This window comes from Populus trichocarpa, chromosome 2, assembly GCF_000002775.5.
Source record: "Populus trichocarpa isolate Nisqually-1 chromosome 2, P.trichocarpa_v4.1, whole genome shotgun sequence".
Lineage (NCBI taxonomy): Eukaryota > Viridiplantae > Streptophyta > Magnoliopsida > Malpighiales > Salicaceae > Populus > Populus trichocarpa.
The window spans coordinates 21970876-21989339 of record NC_037286.2 but is presented as its reverse complement, the minus strand read 5'-3'; the positions used below and the strand labels follow the sequence as shown (position 1 = coordinate 21989339).

Sequence of the window (18464 nt, the reverse complement as noted above, 5' to 3'; positions counted from 1 at the left end):
TGGGTAGAAGCATTTACTACTGTTATTTATATCATCAAACGATTGCCCTCATCATCAATTAATTTTGAAACTCTATCCTTTAAGCTATATTATACTCATCTGATTATTCTTCAATAAGTATCTTTGGCTCCAAATGCTTTCTCTACACTTGGGACACACGACTCAATAAATTTGATCCCAAAATTGTTCCTTGCATCTTCGTAAGATATAGCAATATTCACAAAGGATATAAATGTTTCCATCCAAAAAGCAAAAAAGTTTTTATTTCACGACATGTGGTCTTTGATGAATTATTTTTCCATATAAAGTAATTCTGCTCCTGCTCCTCCTTCATAACTTGCTCTTAGCATATATGATGAATGGTTGCCTCGTACTAACATCTCTACAGAATCATCTATGCCAGCAGCAACACCACCATGTCAGAACTCATTGCCCACTGTTAACACGTCTACACCAGCACCCCTTGGTGAAACATCTTCATCTCTTGCTCCTTTAGTTCTCCCTACTGATGGCACCACACATAACTGTGTGCAGGAAGAGGAAACTTTTTCTCCAAAAACTAGTGCAGCATCCTCTACTTCTTTAGTTCCTGCTATTGTGTGCACGACACAACCCGACAATTTTGTTGAACACACAATCACACATGCTGATCGCACAACACAGCAGACTGTGAGGCTTGCGGATACTCATGCTTCAAGACTTGAACCATAGATACAAGATCAAATACGGCAGCACCTGCAATCAATGGCCTATCACCCCCCACCTGTTGTGCTTCATGAGGAAAGTCAATAAGTTCTGCCTGAATCAGAAGCATCGACAGCTCCTATGCATATGCTTCATCCGGATGAGCATACTAGTCTCAGCCTCATCAATCCGCTCTACTAATGACTCACCTAGTCCAAATCAGTCTCCCCAGGTACCTCCCTCCTTCCATGACTCACACCATGGGATTGTTAAGCCAAATCCCAAGTATGCTCTGTCAACCATATACTCTCCCTCTATCCCACGACAGCCACAAACTACATAGGCAGCATTAGCTCATCCAGGCTGGCAAGCAGTAATGACTGAAGAATTAACTGCTCTGCACAAAAACCAGACATGGATACTGGTTCCTCGCACTCTTGATATGCATGTTATCATATCCAAATGGGTACTCAAGACAAAGCTCAAACCTGATGGCTCTCTAGATCGGCTGAAAGCAAGGGTTGTTGCCAAAGGTTTTCATCAAATTGATGGCATTGACTTTATTGAAACGTTCTCACCTGTTGTCAAACCAAGCACCATTCGTGTCGCACGTGCAAGACGTCGCGGCGATCTTCCACCCTCGATTGTGTGATGGGGGGGTGTATATGTGGTCAATATGGGGAGACAAGGAATTCTTTGTCTCTTAGCAGTGAAAAATGGTGTGGGAGTCGCCACCTAGTATTTTGGTCACTAGGAACCCTAACTGGTCTCAGAGATCGGGCACGGGGACTGGTTGCGTAAAGGGAAGGTATCAGCACCCCAAATACGCCCTACCTAAGGTAAGCTGCATTGTTTATTTGTCTGATAAAATTCAAGGTCTCGTTGTGTTTCCTAGTTGTTGGTCCGTCTATGGTTCAAGAAAAGTCCTCCTCAATAAGGAGGTCCTTATCTTATCGGGTAAAACCTAACCGTTCTAACGTCTATGTTGGTCCGTCTATGGTTCAAGAAAAGTCCTCCTCAATAAGGAGGTCCTTATCTTATCGGGTAAAAACCTAACCGTTCTAACGTCTATGTTGGTCCGTCTATGGTTCAAGAAAAGTCCTCCTCAATAAGGAGGTCCTTATCTCATCGGGTAAAACCTAACCGTTCTAATGTCTATGTAAAAAACTATATTTTTAATATCAGGAATACATTTTATGTTTAAATTCGTAATCCCATATACTAAAATAAGACAAAAAAGATTTTTTAGAATTTTTGAAATATTGGCCTAGTTCTCATGGCTTGAATAAACTGGTTATTAAAGCCAAAATGCATGCTAATACATATATTGTTTTTGAAATTTTCTTTTGTTGTGTGAAAATATAATGTTATAATATTTATATATATATTTTGGAGAGACTAGGCCGTATGCACGAAAACAAAACCTTTTTAATTTATGTATTTTTTTTGTGTGTTTTGACGCAAATCGGGTATTTTAATACTGGGTTTGTATCTTTATAGTATAAAAATACCAACCAATATTAATCAAAATACAGTAATAAAATTACAACAAAATCACATATTTTTTTAAATAATTTTTTTTTTGCAGAATTTTTATAATTTTTTCATATATATAATATACAATATTAAATGGGCTGGGCTGGTCCGGCCCAACCAACTGGGCCGGACTCAGCCCAAAAGGTGTTGGGCCGATTTCGGCCCAAAATGGATTGGGCCGATCTCGGCCCAAAAAACTAATATTCCCCTTCTGGGCCAGGCCCGGCCCAGAAGGCTGGGCTGGGCCAGGATCCGCCTGGCCCAGCAACCAAAACGGGCGGGGGAATTATTTTCCCCCACCCCTGCATGCAGAACGCTATTCGTTCTGCATGCAGAGAAAGAAAAAAATAAAACGCAAGAGTGAGGGAGCAGAAGGGTTACCTGGCGCAGAGGGGGGGGCGGTGCGTCACTGGTCGGTCGGCTTCGCTGGCGGTGCTGCGGTGCTGTGGTTCCAACGGCAGCTCCAAGCGGTGCGACTGTCTCCTACTGTTCCGCGACGTTCTTCCGGGTTCCTTGTTGTGCTTTTGTTTTCTCCGTTCCCTCGCGGTTTCTAGCTTTCCTTCCTCTCAGTGTTGGGTTTTCGGTGTCTCTCTTCTCTGTTTCGGTTGTTTCTCTCCTCTTTTCTCTCTTTGGTTTTTTCTTTGTTCGGGTTCTTTCTCCTTCCCTTCCTCTCTCTTTTTTTTTTTTCCTTTCTTCAGTGTTCTTCCCTCTATTTATAGAGCCAAGGGGCAGGGCTTTTTATGGTTGCACATGGGGAGCAAGGGCTGCGGCGGTTGGTCGGCCATTTGGGTGCAGCTGTCGAGGTTCCGCTCCCTGTTTTTCGGGTAGGCGCGCGGCGGGTGGTCGGCCAGCGGGCGTGGCTGGCGAGGTGCGGCTCCCTCGGTTTTCTGGCAAGGCATGCGGTCAAGAGAGAGGCAGCACACTTGAAGAAGAAAAACCCACCATTTTTCTTTCTTCCCCTGCTGCACGTCCAGGGGAGGAAGAAAGAGGAACAGTGTCGTTCAAAACGACACCGTTCCGGTCTTCTCTTTTTTTTTCTTTTTTTTTTTTTTACATGAAACGGCGTCGTTTTAGGCAAAACGCGCTGTTTCATTTAAGTCCTGCAAAACGCCAAAACGCGTCAATTTGCAAGGCAGCCCTCAATTATCTTTTTCTTCTTCAATTGCATCCCTGCCAATTTCGGTCTCTGCCCCTCTTGTTGGCCGCATGTTTCACTTTAGTCCTTGGTCTCTGATTTATGCAATTGAGCCCTTAATTGATCAATAAACTTCCAATTTCTTCAATTAAGCCCCTGAATCAATTAATTGCTGCCCCTCCATTTATGCGCCTCTTCCAATTTGGTCCCTGGTTTTGGATTTTCTCAATTAAGTCCCCAATTGGCCCTTAAACTTCAATATTTATGCAATTAAGCCCCTGATTTGACCTAATAAATTCCTAAAAAATATATTTTGGCCCCAGAACTTAAATTTCTTCCAATTAAGGCCTAAATTGACTTAAAAATCAATTTTCCTTGCAATCAAAACCTCTATAAATTCAACTAAACCTTCAATAAAATCCAATTGAGTCCATAAATATCCAATTTTGGCCTTTTCTCTTCAAATTAAATTTTCTTCTTCCAACAGGGCTCTCCTCCTTCAAGAATATACTGTCAAAAATCCAATCTTTGTATTTTTAACCTCATTGACCAATTTTCCGACCATTTTCTGAACGCTTCTACCTCCTGTTATTTTTCTAACCTCCTTTGGCTAGATATATATTTTTATATATATATTTTGTGGGGACCCAAAAATGGGTTACAACAATTCGCATGGTCATTATAGTAGCCCTTGTTCAGCGGTGGTCCATTCGACAACTTGATGTAAAAAATGCTTTCTTGTATGGCTTCCTCTTCAAAGATATATTTATGGAACAACCACCTAGAATGTCATATTCCTAATATCCAAACATGTCTGCAAGCTTCAACATGCTCTATATGGCCTTAAACAAGCACCTTGTGCTTGGTTTGATTGATTCAACACCTTTTTACTTAAATATGGTTTCTTATGCAGTCTAGCAGATCCTTCTTTATTCACCTATCATGCTGATCATGGCTCACTAATTCTTCTCCTCTATGTTGATAGCATACTACTCACAGGTTCAACTAGACCACTTATTAAAGATTGTATACAAATCCTTAGTAGTGAATTTGCCATGAAAGACTTGGGTCATGTTCACCGAATGGCCTTCACTTCTCACAGTTTCATTATGCCCCTACCATCCTTGAACATGCGAACATGATCGATTGTAAACCTATGAGCACGCCTCTTAAAGCAAAGACCAAGATCTCCTCAACTGACACTCCTTTGGACGACCCAAGCTATTTTCGAGGCCTTGTTGGGTCTCTACAATACCTTACTCTCACACGTCCAGATCTTTTGTATAGTGTTAATTTTGTATCTCAATTTATATGTGCCCCAAATACCACACATTTAAAAATGGTCCATCGTATCTTACGTTTTGTGAAAGGAACACTACTCTAGGCTACATTTTACTTCATATACTACACTTAATCTCTCTGCTTTTTCATATGCTGATTGGGCAGGTTGTCATTCAATCAGACGCTCTACTACTGGTTATTGCATTTTCCTTAGCAAAAATCTTATCTCCTGGTGTTCAAAGAAACAACATACAATCTCTCGCTCAAGCACTAAAGCTGAGATTCGCTCTATGGCTAATACAACAGTCGAAATCACTTGACCGACATTTCTTCTCAAAAATCTGCACATCCCACCCACAACTCCTCTAGTACTATACTATGACAATCTGAGTGCACTACACATGACAATCAATCTAGTGTTTCATGCTCATAGTAAACATATTGAATTGGACTATCATTTTGTACGAGAACGAGTTGTTATTGGATATCTTATCACCCGACATATAAACTCCAATAATTAAATTGTTGACATCTTCACCAAACCCGTATCAAAAGTTGCCCTCAATTATTTTCAGCCCAAACTTTTCCTCCAGCCCCGACCAAGTTTGCCGGAGGGTGTTAGCACAACACAATCTGACAGCAAGCATTGTGAGAATTCAATGGAGAGATAAGGTTGAAAAGCTACTAGAGCAATAAGGCAAAATTCTCTTACAATGCTGCCAATGGATGCCTACAAAATTGGCACCTTTTGCTAGAGAAAAGTTAGGGATAAAGATGCTTCAATGACAACAAATTCAAGACAGAATGATAGTCTAACAAGATAAGGAAACTGTTGTGATTCTCCCGAAACTAAAAGGATTCTGTGATGACAAATCTAGATGCCACTCCATATCCTTGTTCATGCAGAACAAGGTAACTGCTATCAAACTATATGGAAGATAATCCCTAGTTATTAGGTCTTTGAATCCTTGCAAATTTCCTCTTCAATATTCTTTAAATACTCTGCTACCATCACTGTAAAGGATACTTTTGAGAATAAGTGCAAAATATACATATGTTTTTATTCCTTTTACACTATGCTTTTTAATATATTTTGAACTTATTTGACTTGATTGGAAGTTATTTTTATGAGTTTTGCATGCAGAAGAGACTTCGTGAATTAATTGTTAAAAGATAAGAAATTCTGCATTTTATGTTTTGGACCTAGCTTCTTGTAATAGTGTTTTTGGGCCAAGTTAGAGTTCCCGAATGAGAATGTGGGCTTAATCTAAATTGAAGTGCACATGTCAAGCTTTCCAGGAAGGTATCATGGGCAAAAACTCGATCTCATTTGGATCTCTAATCACACTTGCAAACTCAGGTCAGAATCCTACTCGCAGCAAGATTCTCTACTTTCACACTAGATATTCAAACGGGAATATCTTGAGCTTCAGATATCAAAATCAAGAGATTCAAAAGCCCAAATTCATCTACACATCCAGTACTACAACTTTGATGAAGGATTCCAATTCAGATAAAATCATTTCCAAGGCCAAACTCTGGACGCAATCTGGAGGACGAGATGGGTTTCCTACTGTGATCAGGAAACCAACAATGTCAAGCATCCTACTATGGCTGAGAGTCTGATATAAAAATGATGGGCCTTAGGACCCAAGAAAGATGCATATCAAGCCTTTAACACACCATGAATGAATGAATGAATACAGCTGGGATAGTCGGATATTGCAAGAAACCAAGTCAGAAACAAAGTCTAAGTTGCAGCAGAGTTGGAATTACAAGAGAATTGTTACAGCAGAATCAGTTTTCAACACAAATTCTGAGAGATTTATCCAACCTTAAAGACCAAATAAATAGGAATGAATTTAGCATCATGAAGACTCCTAATTAGTCTAAGAATCTTGAAGATTTTGGTACCAAAGGTTAGGATAAAGAGAGCAGAACACAGCTGAAACAAGGCCCGAAAACATTCCTTTCTTCTCTGTTTTTGTCAATTTTCGAGCAACCATGAACTAAACTCCTGAATTTGGTTCAAGAGGGATACACACCATCTCTATTAGCACGTTGTGAGAAGTAACATTATCATTATAATTCTTTCAGATTCAAGTATTTATTTTTCCTTGTTCAGAATTATGCTATTGATTGTTATTCAAGTTTATTGAATTGTTTTGAGATAGCATGTATACTTTCTAGTATCTTTCAATCCGTAATTGTTGTTAGGGACTAGAGTAAGAAGCAAAAGAATTAATTTGATTGTTGCAACTCTCATCTTAATTTATTAGGGAAGAACAAACTAAGTTAAAATTGTCAAGCTTTTAAACGTTTGCTTAGAATAAATGCATAAATTTTATTCCTAAGACTACTGCCAAGTGAATGAAAATTGCTTTCAATATTACATTCGCTTAATGGTAAGAAATTGATTAGAGAGCTTTTCCTAATTAATGTATTCATAATATCATTGATTTTCCTTAGCTTTAAGGGATATTAAATTTATTTGCTTGACGTGAAAGAATATTTATTTTACTTCGATGATCAACATATTTATAGGAATGGATGTGTGGACCCTTGAACTGATTTAACGATATCAATTTATTATTTTCAGAATTATTATTTCTTGAATTTTTCATCCAAATCCTCCATTCTTTCTCATTTCAGTATACTGTAAAAAGATTAAACAAAATTTTCCTTGGGTTCGACCTGGTTTTCACAATCATACTACAAATTTATTTTGTTTGTGATAGTTAAGTCAGAATTATATTTTAGTGGTTCCGACGACCAACCAGACAACAAATTCAAGTCAGAATGATAGTCTAACAAGATAAGAAAATTGTTGTGATTCTCCTGAAACTAAAAGGATTCTGTGATGACAAATTCAAATGCCATTCCATATCCTTGTTCACGTAGAACAAGATAACTACTATCAAACTATATGGAAGATAATCCCTAGTTATTAGCTCTTTGAATCCTTGTAAATGTGCTCTTCAATATTCTTTAAATACAATACTACCATCATTGTAAAGGATACTTTTGAGAATTATTGCTGTAAAATCTATCAAGCATTGTATGCTCACGTTCTTCATAAATAATAACAGCATAACAGAGAAAGACTTCACTCACATCCTCAGTTTTTCTTCTCTCTTAACTTGGAAGAGCAGGGATTATTGGCTGGTATACAACTCAGACAAAAGCTTCAAACTTAGCTAGTTCTTCAAGAGTTTTATCAAGACCACACTCCAATAAATCCAACCATGAAATATGTTCTATTGATAATCAGTTCCATTCTGATCCAATCATCGATTTGGTTTGGTTCACCTAAAATCTCCCTCACTCATTGCAATTCATTAACTAAATTTACAGAAGCAATCCACGGTGAACTGAGTATGTGTGTGTGTGTGTGTGTGTGTAATTAATGGTGTTTTTTTAATCATATAACTTGTTCGCATCGTGCAATGAAGATGATTAATAATTTTTTACATGTTGGTTGCAACTGATTCTTTACTATAATTCAAATCAATTATATTGTTTAATTTGAATTTAATTGAAAAAAAGTTCAATTCACATATTTATAAGATATATACTTCAATTCATTTTATTTTCTATTTTACTCTCCTTGCCTTCCCTTCATAGATCTTTCAAAAAATGAGTGGGTAGTGTCAAAGAACCAATTCAACTCAAAAACTTAAGCTATTTGGTGAGGTTTCAAGATATAATTTATATTATTCTCTAACACACCCCCTCAAGTGAAAGCTTTTTGGGCTTGAAACTTGCATAGGCCCACATTAGCTTGTGCTTACTTTTTATCAAATAAATAGAGATTGTGAGAATCAAACTCGTGACCGCTTGGTCATCAAGGCTTTAATATCATGTCAAAGAACCAATTCAACCCAAAAATTTAAGCTATTGGGTGAGATGGTTCTTTGACAGGTAGATGGGTGCTTTGAAAAGGCTAGTTTTAACATTAATTTCTTTTTAGTACAACAAATTAGAGACATTGGCTTCTAATTTACTTTTCTACTACTTTTAGAAATTGAATTTCATTTCAAATTCAGTTCTTGGCACTTATAATTATTTTAAACATGAGATTTTATTTAAATTTCTGAATTGAATTGAGAGAGTTACAAACAGCCTTTTAGGTTTTTTAATGAGATCAGATTCGCTAAAAAAAATCCTAATGTAACTTTCAAAAAAGAAATTTTGAAGTAAAAGATATTACAACTTCAATTGGAACGAGAGAGGCAGGCGTTTTGGTAGCATGTATTATTAAAATAGCATAATAGTTTTTGTGGGGAAACAAATTACCATATTGATGAGTAATGGTTGGGCTGCGACAGAAACACAACCATTTGTTAAACTGTCAAGAGAAAGGGTTTCTATGGTTTAGCTGCAACAGCAACACAATGATTCCAAATATCCAGGCTCCTTAGAGAAATCTTAGATGGATTTTCTTGGGGCTCTTTTGCTTCGAGAAATTCTGTAAATGCATTATGACAATCTATTCCTGTTGCGACGAGCTTCTGGCAACAACTGTCTGATGGATTATTATTGTTGCCACTAAAACTAAGAAAAATCTCTGCTCCACATTTTCCAGTCAACTTTGCAGCACAACCTGCTAAATATTTGCTAAGCTGGGGCATAGATTCTCCCGATGGTGCAATACTGCGTCCTGCGAGTCCTGGTGTACCCATAAATACACCAATCAAACACAATAGAACCATGAAATATTTTGTTTGAAAAATTGCCATCTTGCTTAAAACTCAACTACCCGGGAAGAGATGAAGATTGTGGATTCTTTAATTGAATTGAAGGACACGACTTGCTAATTAATTTATAAGTAAAAGGCTTTCGAATGCTTGGTCAGTTATTACTTTGTTCATTAATACATCTTTAATGTGTGTTTAATGAAGTTGATATAGGTTAATAAAATTAAATAGGTTATTTACTATTATATATCATTAAGTCTCTTTCTTTATTGTTAGGCCTGTTTCTTTATTGTTAAGCCTGTTTCTTTTAATAAAATAATATTTCTCTACTCAGAGAATTCGTAAACTTGTTTTCAAATTTTGTAAATTTGTATTTGGCTTGGAGAACACATTTTAGAGGTTTTCGTTTACAATTTTTTCTTATAAATTTTTCATTGTTTTCTAAATGAAAAAAGAATCTAAGACGATGAATAATTCATTATTTTATTTTAAATCCAATCAGTTTTTAGCAATGTAAAACATTAAAATTATATTTTCTACATGTTTATATTCAGTTAGTGTCATAAATTTAATTAAAAGAAATTCTAGTTAACATGTATAATTCTTCATAATTTTTAATTTAAATGAAATAAGAATAACATTTTATAATTAAATCATTAAGAACACAAAATTAATATTAAGATGATTGTAATAAATTATGGTTTCAATTCTTTACAAACAAATCGCTATAAACGTGATGTGCTTTGTTTCTATATTTATTCTAATTATTAAAAGAGATTAAAAGAGATTTGAAGTTTGAAGGTTAATTAAGAATCAAATTGGAGAATCCTAAAACCAAGGATCATTGTGTAGAAGGCCCGAAAAGAAAAGAATCCAATTGAAGACGGTTAGAGGTGAAATTGAAAAAATTCCCAAAAATCAGGTTCAATTGAGGGTTTTATTACAAAATTTAAACGAGTAAGGATTAAATTGAAGAAGTTATTGTAGACAACAGGTTGTTTATTTTTTAAAGAGAAACCATAAACGGCGCGTTGTTTAGTTAGTATTCGTTTTTTCTTCATTTTAACTTGAAAAAAAAAGATGTTTCGGTTGCCCTATATCAAGAAATAATTCGATGACCTACAAGCCTCAAATAAAATAATTCGATATTTTTCTCAAAATAGAGTTTAAACCCCTTTTTGAAAGGTAGAAAATGAATCATTCAAGCAATTCTAATCCAAATGTAACCTGCGAGCCTCAAATAAAATAAGAATTCAACCAAAAATCACAATTGATTTCACCATGTCTCTTGAGTTGTGTTTTAACTAAATGCATTATTGCATGTAGTGGATTCCCTAGTCAAGAATCCACAAAAATGCAATTCTTTGCAAAATCCAAACCATTATACTGCACAATAAAAAGACTTATCAACTCTAACCGCTTGCGCTTGAAATGATGAAAGACCATCTTTTTATCCCTTTCACATTCTAAAAATATATCATTTGTGGTCCCTATTTGAACCTGAATAAGTTCTTCTCCATAAAAACTCTTATCAAGATCATACTTATACTGGGGGCAAATGAAAATTCCAGATATCATAAGTTGATTATGACTATCATCACACCCCCACACTACGGGAAAATGAATGTTCCAAAGATCAAGAGTTGATTCTGACTAAAATCATACCCCATACTATTATGCAATTAGAAATTAAAAAATGAAAGACTAATGAGATGTCATGAGAAATCCATTAAAAAAAAAAGCCCGAGAAATCCAAATGATCAGGTCAAGGTAAGGATGCCTCACCATGACAACAAAGGTAGGGCAAATCAAAGAAATATGATGAAAGAAAACAAGAATGAAATAAACAAAGAGTCAAATAAATGATTGTGATCCTAAGTCTTTAGAATCTTAAACACTCTTTAAGTCTATGAATCTTTTTCTTTCATTGTCAAGAGTCATAGCACGCATTACATGTTGTTAAAATTTCTTTTTAATCAAGCAAGCAAGCAACTTAGACCATTAAATGGTATTCTCAAAATACAAAAGATTTTTTCATAAGATTTATTACATGACAAATAAGATACTCGTTATTATTCCTGCTGATAAAATGAGTGCTAAAAAATAAGATAATTTTTTCCTCAAACAAAACCTTGAACTTTTGCTCGAGTCTTTTGTATTGAAACTAAAAAACAGAAGGTCATATCATCATATACTTTCATTAATTTCAATCTTACTAGCATAAAACATCAAATAATCCTTTCCCTAAAGAGAAACCCCTTGGAAGTTACCGGAAAGTAAAAAAAAAAATCAAAGCTCACAACGGATAAATTTCTACTTTTAAAATACAAGATTCAAATTTCAAAATGTTTATTTTAGCCATTGATAACTTGGTTAGCTGACATTTCCTTCTTATCCTTATGCATGAAAGTTGCATTTTAGTGTTGAATGGTGTGTCCTAGGGTCACGATCAAAGAAGCATTTTTAAAATTATATCTTCATGATTTGTTCGCAACAATTAAACTTGAATAGCTATGATTCTTGAAATTTGTGATTTGAGTCCAAAACATGAAAATAATTTTCAAACAAAAGAGGTCATTGAATGACTTTGCAAAGTTCGTGAGATGATATTGACACTTCTTATGGATTATCATTTGAAAGTTGAGTAACCGGAGAGCAATGTTGTGTACCCTATAAGGGGTAATGGATAATATCTAAATCAGCTAGTGGCAAAGAGTTCATTGCAAGCATTAGCCAAATGATAGTTTAGTGAACTTCATCAAAACCTTTTGATGATTGAAGATGGATCACCTCAGAAAAGAAGGGCAGGGCATGGACTAAAAGTTGCCCTATTTTAATCCAATTTTATCCCTCATCCTTTCACTAAAATACCCTAAAATTATCCCAAAATGCAGCAATGATCCCCCTCAACAAGATCCAACCATCAAGAATAAGTTATTTTATCTCCAAATATCCCAAAAAAATACCACAATGACCCATCTCAATCATGGATCATAAAGAACGTGCTCGAGTTGCACTCTTCTACAATTTCATCTCTTAATCAATCAAGATCATAGGTGCCTAAATTAATGACCATGATGTTCCTATCCAGTTTCAACCATTTAGATCTTCTTTCTTTGCCTCCAAGTTGCTCTCGTGACACGTAAAAAACTCATCCTCAATAGTCTGAAATATGAGACTGTTGGTGTTCTCTCCATGCAAATTACAGAGCAGGACAACCTTTCTTTCTTGGCTATAATTAATGATCATAATTTCTTCTTAAACATCGAGAATCAAGATTCCACCAGCTCACAAGCTCCAGAACCTCTTCATTTCTCCTATATACCTCACAAAATCCTAACCCAAGTAGCCTGGAAAGGAGGAGAGAGACAGCCACCACGGCCATTAAAAACTAATTATAACTGTTGCCCTATTGCATCCCTCCAGCACCATCTCCAGATCATTAAACACCAGTGCAAACCATAGCTTCCATTGTCAGCCCCAACAACACTTCATGCCACATATATTTAACTTCAGTCACTCAAGACTCCAAGAACCAATATTTATAGCAAGCCTCACTCGCGATTCCTTGCATATCAACTTCAAGGTTGCAACTTTATTAAAGTTGCATATTTTCTTTGGCTGCTAAGCTCACGGGGAAGAAGCTCCAGACAGTTAGGAGACACGAAAATCATTCAACATCCTGATTATAGATATAGGCTCCCCACCTCGTCTGTACACAGGTTATAACATGCTAGGAGGATGTTTGGACATGAGGGTAGAAAGAGTTTCCTCTAAAAAAAACTTAGACTGAAACCAGATGTAAAGACTATGGGTTTCTCTTGTTAAAAAAAAAGGCGGTAAAGAAAAAGCATGCTCACTTTTTTAAATGTGTGTGGCGAGAAAAGGAAGCACCCACAGGTTTTCACGTTAATATACTCTACCTGTGAAAGAGAAGCACATATATCTTTTGTCCTTGTCTAAAATATATCACCTAAAGGAGGGTGTGCAATGCTGGCCAGCTTTGCATAAAATGTAAAATTTACCCTTCATATATATTACTATAAAACTTACATATTTAAAAATAATTATTACATATTATTTTTTTTAATTTAATTTATATTAAATATTGAAATTAATAATATTATAATAATCATAGTTGTAAAACCTAGATTAATCTGACAAGTTAAACTAAGATCTAAACCATTCCGAGTTTGGAAAAAAATAGAGAAAAGATCGATATAACTTGACCCATCAAAAACTTAGGTTGACATATGACTAAGTGGATTCAGGATATAAAATACAAGTCAAAAACATGTTGATTTTTTAAAAAAAAATAATTGGTCAAAACAAAGTTGTTTTGATTCTTTTATTAAAATAATTTTTTTAGGTCAACCCAAGTTGACCCTCCCAACCTGTGACTCGAGCCTTGCCTCGAGTCGATATCTAAATTGGGTTTAAAAATTATGATAACAATCATTTTTATCCTTACATTAACTTGAGTTGACCCTCATGACCTATCATTGGGTCGACCTAAGAGTCAGGTTTTAAAACTATACCACTTTTATTTTTATATTAACTCGGGTCAACCCGGGTTGATCTTTTTGACCCGTGACTCGGGTCGACCTCATAGTCGGGTTTTAAAACTATAATAATAATCATTTTAACTATTATGTTGTCCCTTCCGATCTATAACTCAGGTCTTGTCTCGGGTCGACTCCCGATTCAGATTTTAAATCTATGATAATAACTAATTTTATCTTTTTATTGACCAGAGTTAACAAAGGTCAATGGTCAACCCAACCTATGACCCCCTTTACCCTAAATCGACCCTCGATTGAAATTTTAAAATTATAATAACAACCATTTTTATTCTGATTTTAATCTTTTCGGCTCACGACTTGGATCTCATCTTAGATCAACCTTCAAGTTAGTTTTAAAAATTATAATAATTATTATTTGAATCGTTATATATTTTTGAACAATTTTAGGATTGAGAGTTTTTCATAAATATATTTTAAAAATAAAAAAAATAATATCTCAACATTTTCTTTTTCTACCTTCTACTTTAAAATTATAAAAACTCACTATAAAATTATTCATAAATATAATTTTTTATTTTAATTAAATATATTTTTATCTTTATTATCTTCTTTTTTTTATCTGTTTACGATAACAATCAAATGCTACCTAATAAGCCGTTAGAGCCGAGCACTAGGATCGGGGTAGAAATGTCCAGACAAGAAAAGGAACGATAGCAAAGATTTCAATCTCCATAGAAATGGTAATTTCGCCATTCTGAAGAATAGCTGGATAAACGGTCGTTTTGGAGAGGCCCTTTTCTCCCTCTCTTATCAAAACTAGCGAAACAGTTGCTCACTGATGCTGGAAAGCTCTTGACAATGGCTTCTTCTTCAATCACTTTTCTTTTCAGACCAGGTCAAGAAACTAACCCTCTATTATCATTTTCAACTATCTTACGTTATTAAAGGGTTTTTTGCACATTACGTTTTTGTGTCATGGGTAGTTCTTGGTAACCAAAATGCTGGTTTTCTTTAAGGAGAATTTAAGATTTCTTGAAATAGATGATTTGGTTGGGCTAAAACTAGAAATTATTACATGGGTTTGCTTAATTGGAAGCTTTGTAATGACTGAACTTTGTGTCTCATTGTCAAGTGTCAAGTTTTTGAGTCAACTAGGCATGCTATCTGCAAACATGTTAATGATTTGAAGGGAAATGACCACAGTACGAAAGTATTTAAGAGTCGGCTTGTGTTATGCATCGAATATGGACATAAAAAGTAGTGGTTTATGGATTATGAAGAGCAGCAATTGCATTCTAACCTGCATTGTTGGTAATATAAGTTAAGTGCTTTCTAAAAGATTACGATATCTTGGGTGTTGAAACTTGTTGGATAATAGGGGTTATCTGTTGAAGTTTGTTGGTTGGTTTTTGTTGATCGGTGGTCTTTCCCATATTATATGAGTGCTCTTGTTCGTCTTCAATGGCAATGGAATACTGCTGTTGAACTACATAATGGAATCATATAATTCAATAGTACAAATGTAACTTGATTGAGAAATTTGTTGGCTGATTTTCAGCTTCGTAGGCTGTTAGGAATATAAATGTGTATTAAAAGAGGAGGTATGAGAATAAGAAAGTGTGTTATTATTGATTTGGATTAATGATGTAGCCACTAGGTATTTCCTTTTTGTATCTTAAATGGCCAAAAGAAGAAACGTAGTGCTCATAGCTATTGGGTGATATTAACTATTTGCATGCTTGTATAAATTGCTAGTACGTAAGATACGGTCTTGTATCTCAGAAATCTGTTTGTTACGTACATAACTGAAGGGAAAATGAGTTCATATTTTGTAAAAGCATTCTGAAGTTTTCTCTTCTTCTGGTGTATCAGCAATTTGAGATCTGTATTTTTGGACGAAAGAAGCGGAATTTGTGTACCTAGTGTTCCTGTAACTCGTGTTGGTTTCTCGAGAGAGATTATAGAATGTAAGGAGTCGTGGATAGGGAAGCAACCAGTTCAAGTTCCATTTAATGTGACAATCACATTGGAAGGCCAGAATTTAAAAGTAAAGGGTCTATTGGGGGGACTTTCAAGGAATTATCCACAAGAAGTAAAGATTGAGAGGGACGAGAATGGAATCCTTCAGGTCAAAAAGGCTGTGGACACTAGAATAGCAAACCAAATGCATGGACTTTTCAGGTAAAGTCTTCCATCATTTGGCTCTAATATTTTGATTGCCTATTATTTCTTTGTTTTTAGTATTGTTGCACTTGATGCTTTCTATTAGACTAACTAGTTATTTCATTTTCAAACGCTTTATTCTTGGACCTTCAGAGGTTGTATTAGGAATGCGTAAACTGCTTCAATCTGGTTTTGAACTAGTTCTGGCATGCGACATTGACAAATTTAGGGACTAAGAGAGGTTACCTACTCTGTATCATGCATGCAAATTTTGGGAGAGAAGAAGAATAAATAATTTTAGAAGAAAATTTATTTGTAAAGAATTTGCTGCCATGATGATTACTTCTAAATTGTAGTTTACAAGCCAACTATGTTGTTTCAATAATGATGGAACTGTTGAAACCTAAACCTCACTTGACACTGTTGACCTGGTTCTGGTGTTCCTGAAGCATCCTGTCTGTGGAAGATTATACTTGCTGTATTAGGATTTGACCAAAATCATACATGCTAACGTGACTGTGCACAGTTAAAGAATTTGGATATGAATTGCTGACTTTATTGATATATAATGTATTTCACCAATTATCTTCATTTTAACTTCTTTTTTAATGAGGGTTTTCATTCTACTTTTAGTTGAGGTTATTGCCTAGTCTTTGATGGGAATAATTCGCTGTGATTTTGACATGTCTCGTCTTTTCTGTAAGGAAACTTCGATCTTTGAAGTAGTCATTTCAGGTGTAACACTGATTATGGACATGGATTATGTGTTGACAATTCCACCTTTATAGATATGACAATGTGAATCATGCCAAATAAAGTAATAGATATAGGATCCAACAAAATGTTCATGACTTTGTTTTCTGAAACAAGAGCATTTTCACTTAAGATGCTTGAACCTAGAAACTGCTGTAGAAGTACCAATTGACAATAATGTAATAGTGTCAACCCTTAGATGCGGAACTAGATGAAATTTCAGAACTGAATGCAAATCAAGCAGCCCCTGTTTCATGACCATTGATACTGCTTGTTTGTGTTTAGAGCTGCATGATTTGTATGAGAAAATAAACACCGCTAGCTGTTTGATATTCTACCCAAAGTGCCTATCTTCATGGCAGTATCTGTTAAGGATTTTCTCAGAAACTTTTTATACTGATATGGACATCAAGGACAGGAGAAACTAAATACAGAAATATCGATACCTGCCTTGGAAAATGTTCGCCAAGGTCTTCTTTTTATGCCTTACTTGAACCCTTATGCAAATTGATACACACAGGACACTTACCAACAACATGGTGGTGGGAGTATCTAACGATTTTGAGAAGAGACCTTCAACTAGTTGGTGTCGGTTATTCGTGCAAACATAGAAGGAAAAGACTTGGTGTTAAGTCTGGGGTTCTCTCATCCAGTTAGGATGACAACCCCTGGTGACCTACAAGTGAAGGTGGAAGAGAACACCAGGATTGCTGTCAGTGGAAATGACAAGTGCTCCATTGGTGAGTTTGCCGCTTCAATTCGGAGATGGAGACCCCCTGAACCATATGAAGGTAAGGGTGTGAGGTATGCCAATGAAGTTATAAGATTAAAGGAAGGGAAAGCAGGGAAGAAGAAGTGATAACTGTATTTCTTTCATTCTATCTTGTCGTCTCAGGGTTTTGCTCATTTGTATGCATCAACAATGTGGAATGTATTATACTAACAGTAACTCATTACTATTATACCCCTTCTCTTTTATTTGCAATGATTACAAGTTGTATTTCCAAACTCCCAAGTCCCAATTAAGGTTATGAGTCTTATGACCATGGGACCTTTGAGGTTGGAATGTGGCTAAGTTTTAATTATTGCTTTTAGTAATAGAGTTTTAGGGGTATTTGTGGAAAAGAAGCAAAGATGCATTGAGAATTTCATTTTAGTCCTTAATTTGATGCAATGAATTAATTTTTAATCCATATTATGTGATAAAATGTACTTATCTAATTGATTTTTTATTATGTGATGAAATATACACATAATATTAAGTTTGAATTTGGTACCAGTATCTAAAAAACAAACAACTTCTATATATAATTAATAAAATAGAAATACATTTTTTCATTAGTTCGATCAATTAAAGCTATCAAATTACTAATACTAAATTCAATTGAAGTTTTATTTGTCATGCTAATAATCAATCTTCAATTATTAGATATGGTATATTTATTTAATCCAACTTTTTTATTATATTCACATGTTGAATTCTTTTAAATATGTTTCATATGATTTCTTATTTTTATATTTGATTAAAGAAATATATATGCATGTTTTCTGAAGAATAAAAGGTCAAAAGGCATTGAGTAAAAGAATTTGCAAGTGATGTAAAGCATTTGAAATTATATCTTGATACATAAATTATTCTATAATCAATGTGAGAAATTAAAATAAAATTGATGTTTTAAAAATTATCACTAA

The 18464-nt window shown here is 35.1% G+C and overlaps 1 protein-coding gene across 1 annotated transcript; it reads left to right on the top strand.

Annotated features, from left to right (window-relative positions):
* The first annotated feature begins 1060 nt into the window (after positions 1 to 1060).
* Positions 1061 to 17946, top strand: LOC18103738 (50S ribosomal protein L6, chloroplastic-like). The gene is given in 5 exon segments (XM_024595036.2): positions 1061 to 1332; positions 15729 to 16037; positions 17293 to 17344; positions 17346 to 17369; positions 17371 to 17946. Coding segments are annotated over 5 exon segments (918 nt in total). The 3' UTR covers positions 17632 to 17946.
* The last annotated feature ends 518 nt before the right edge of the window (positions 17947 to 18464 follow it).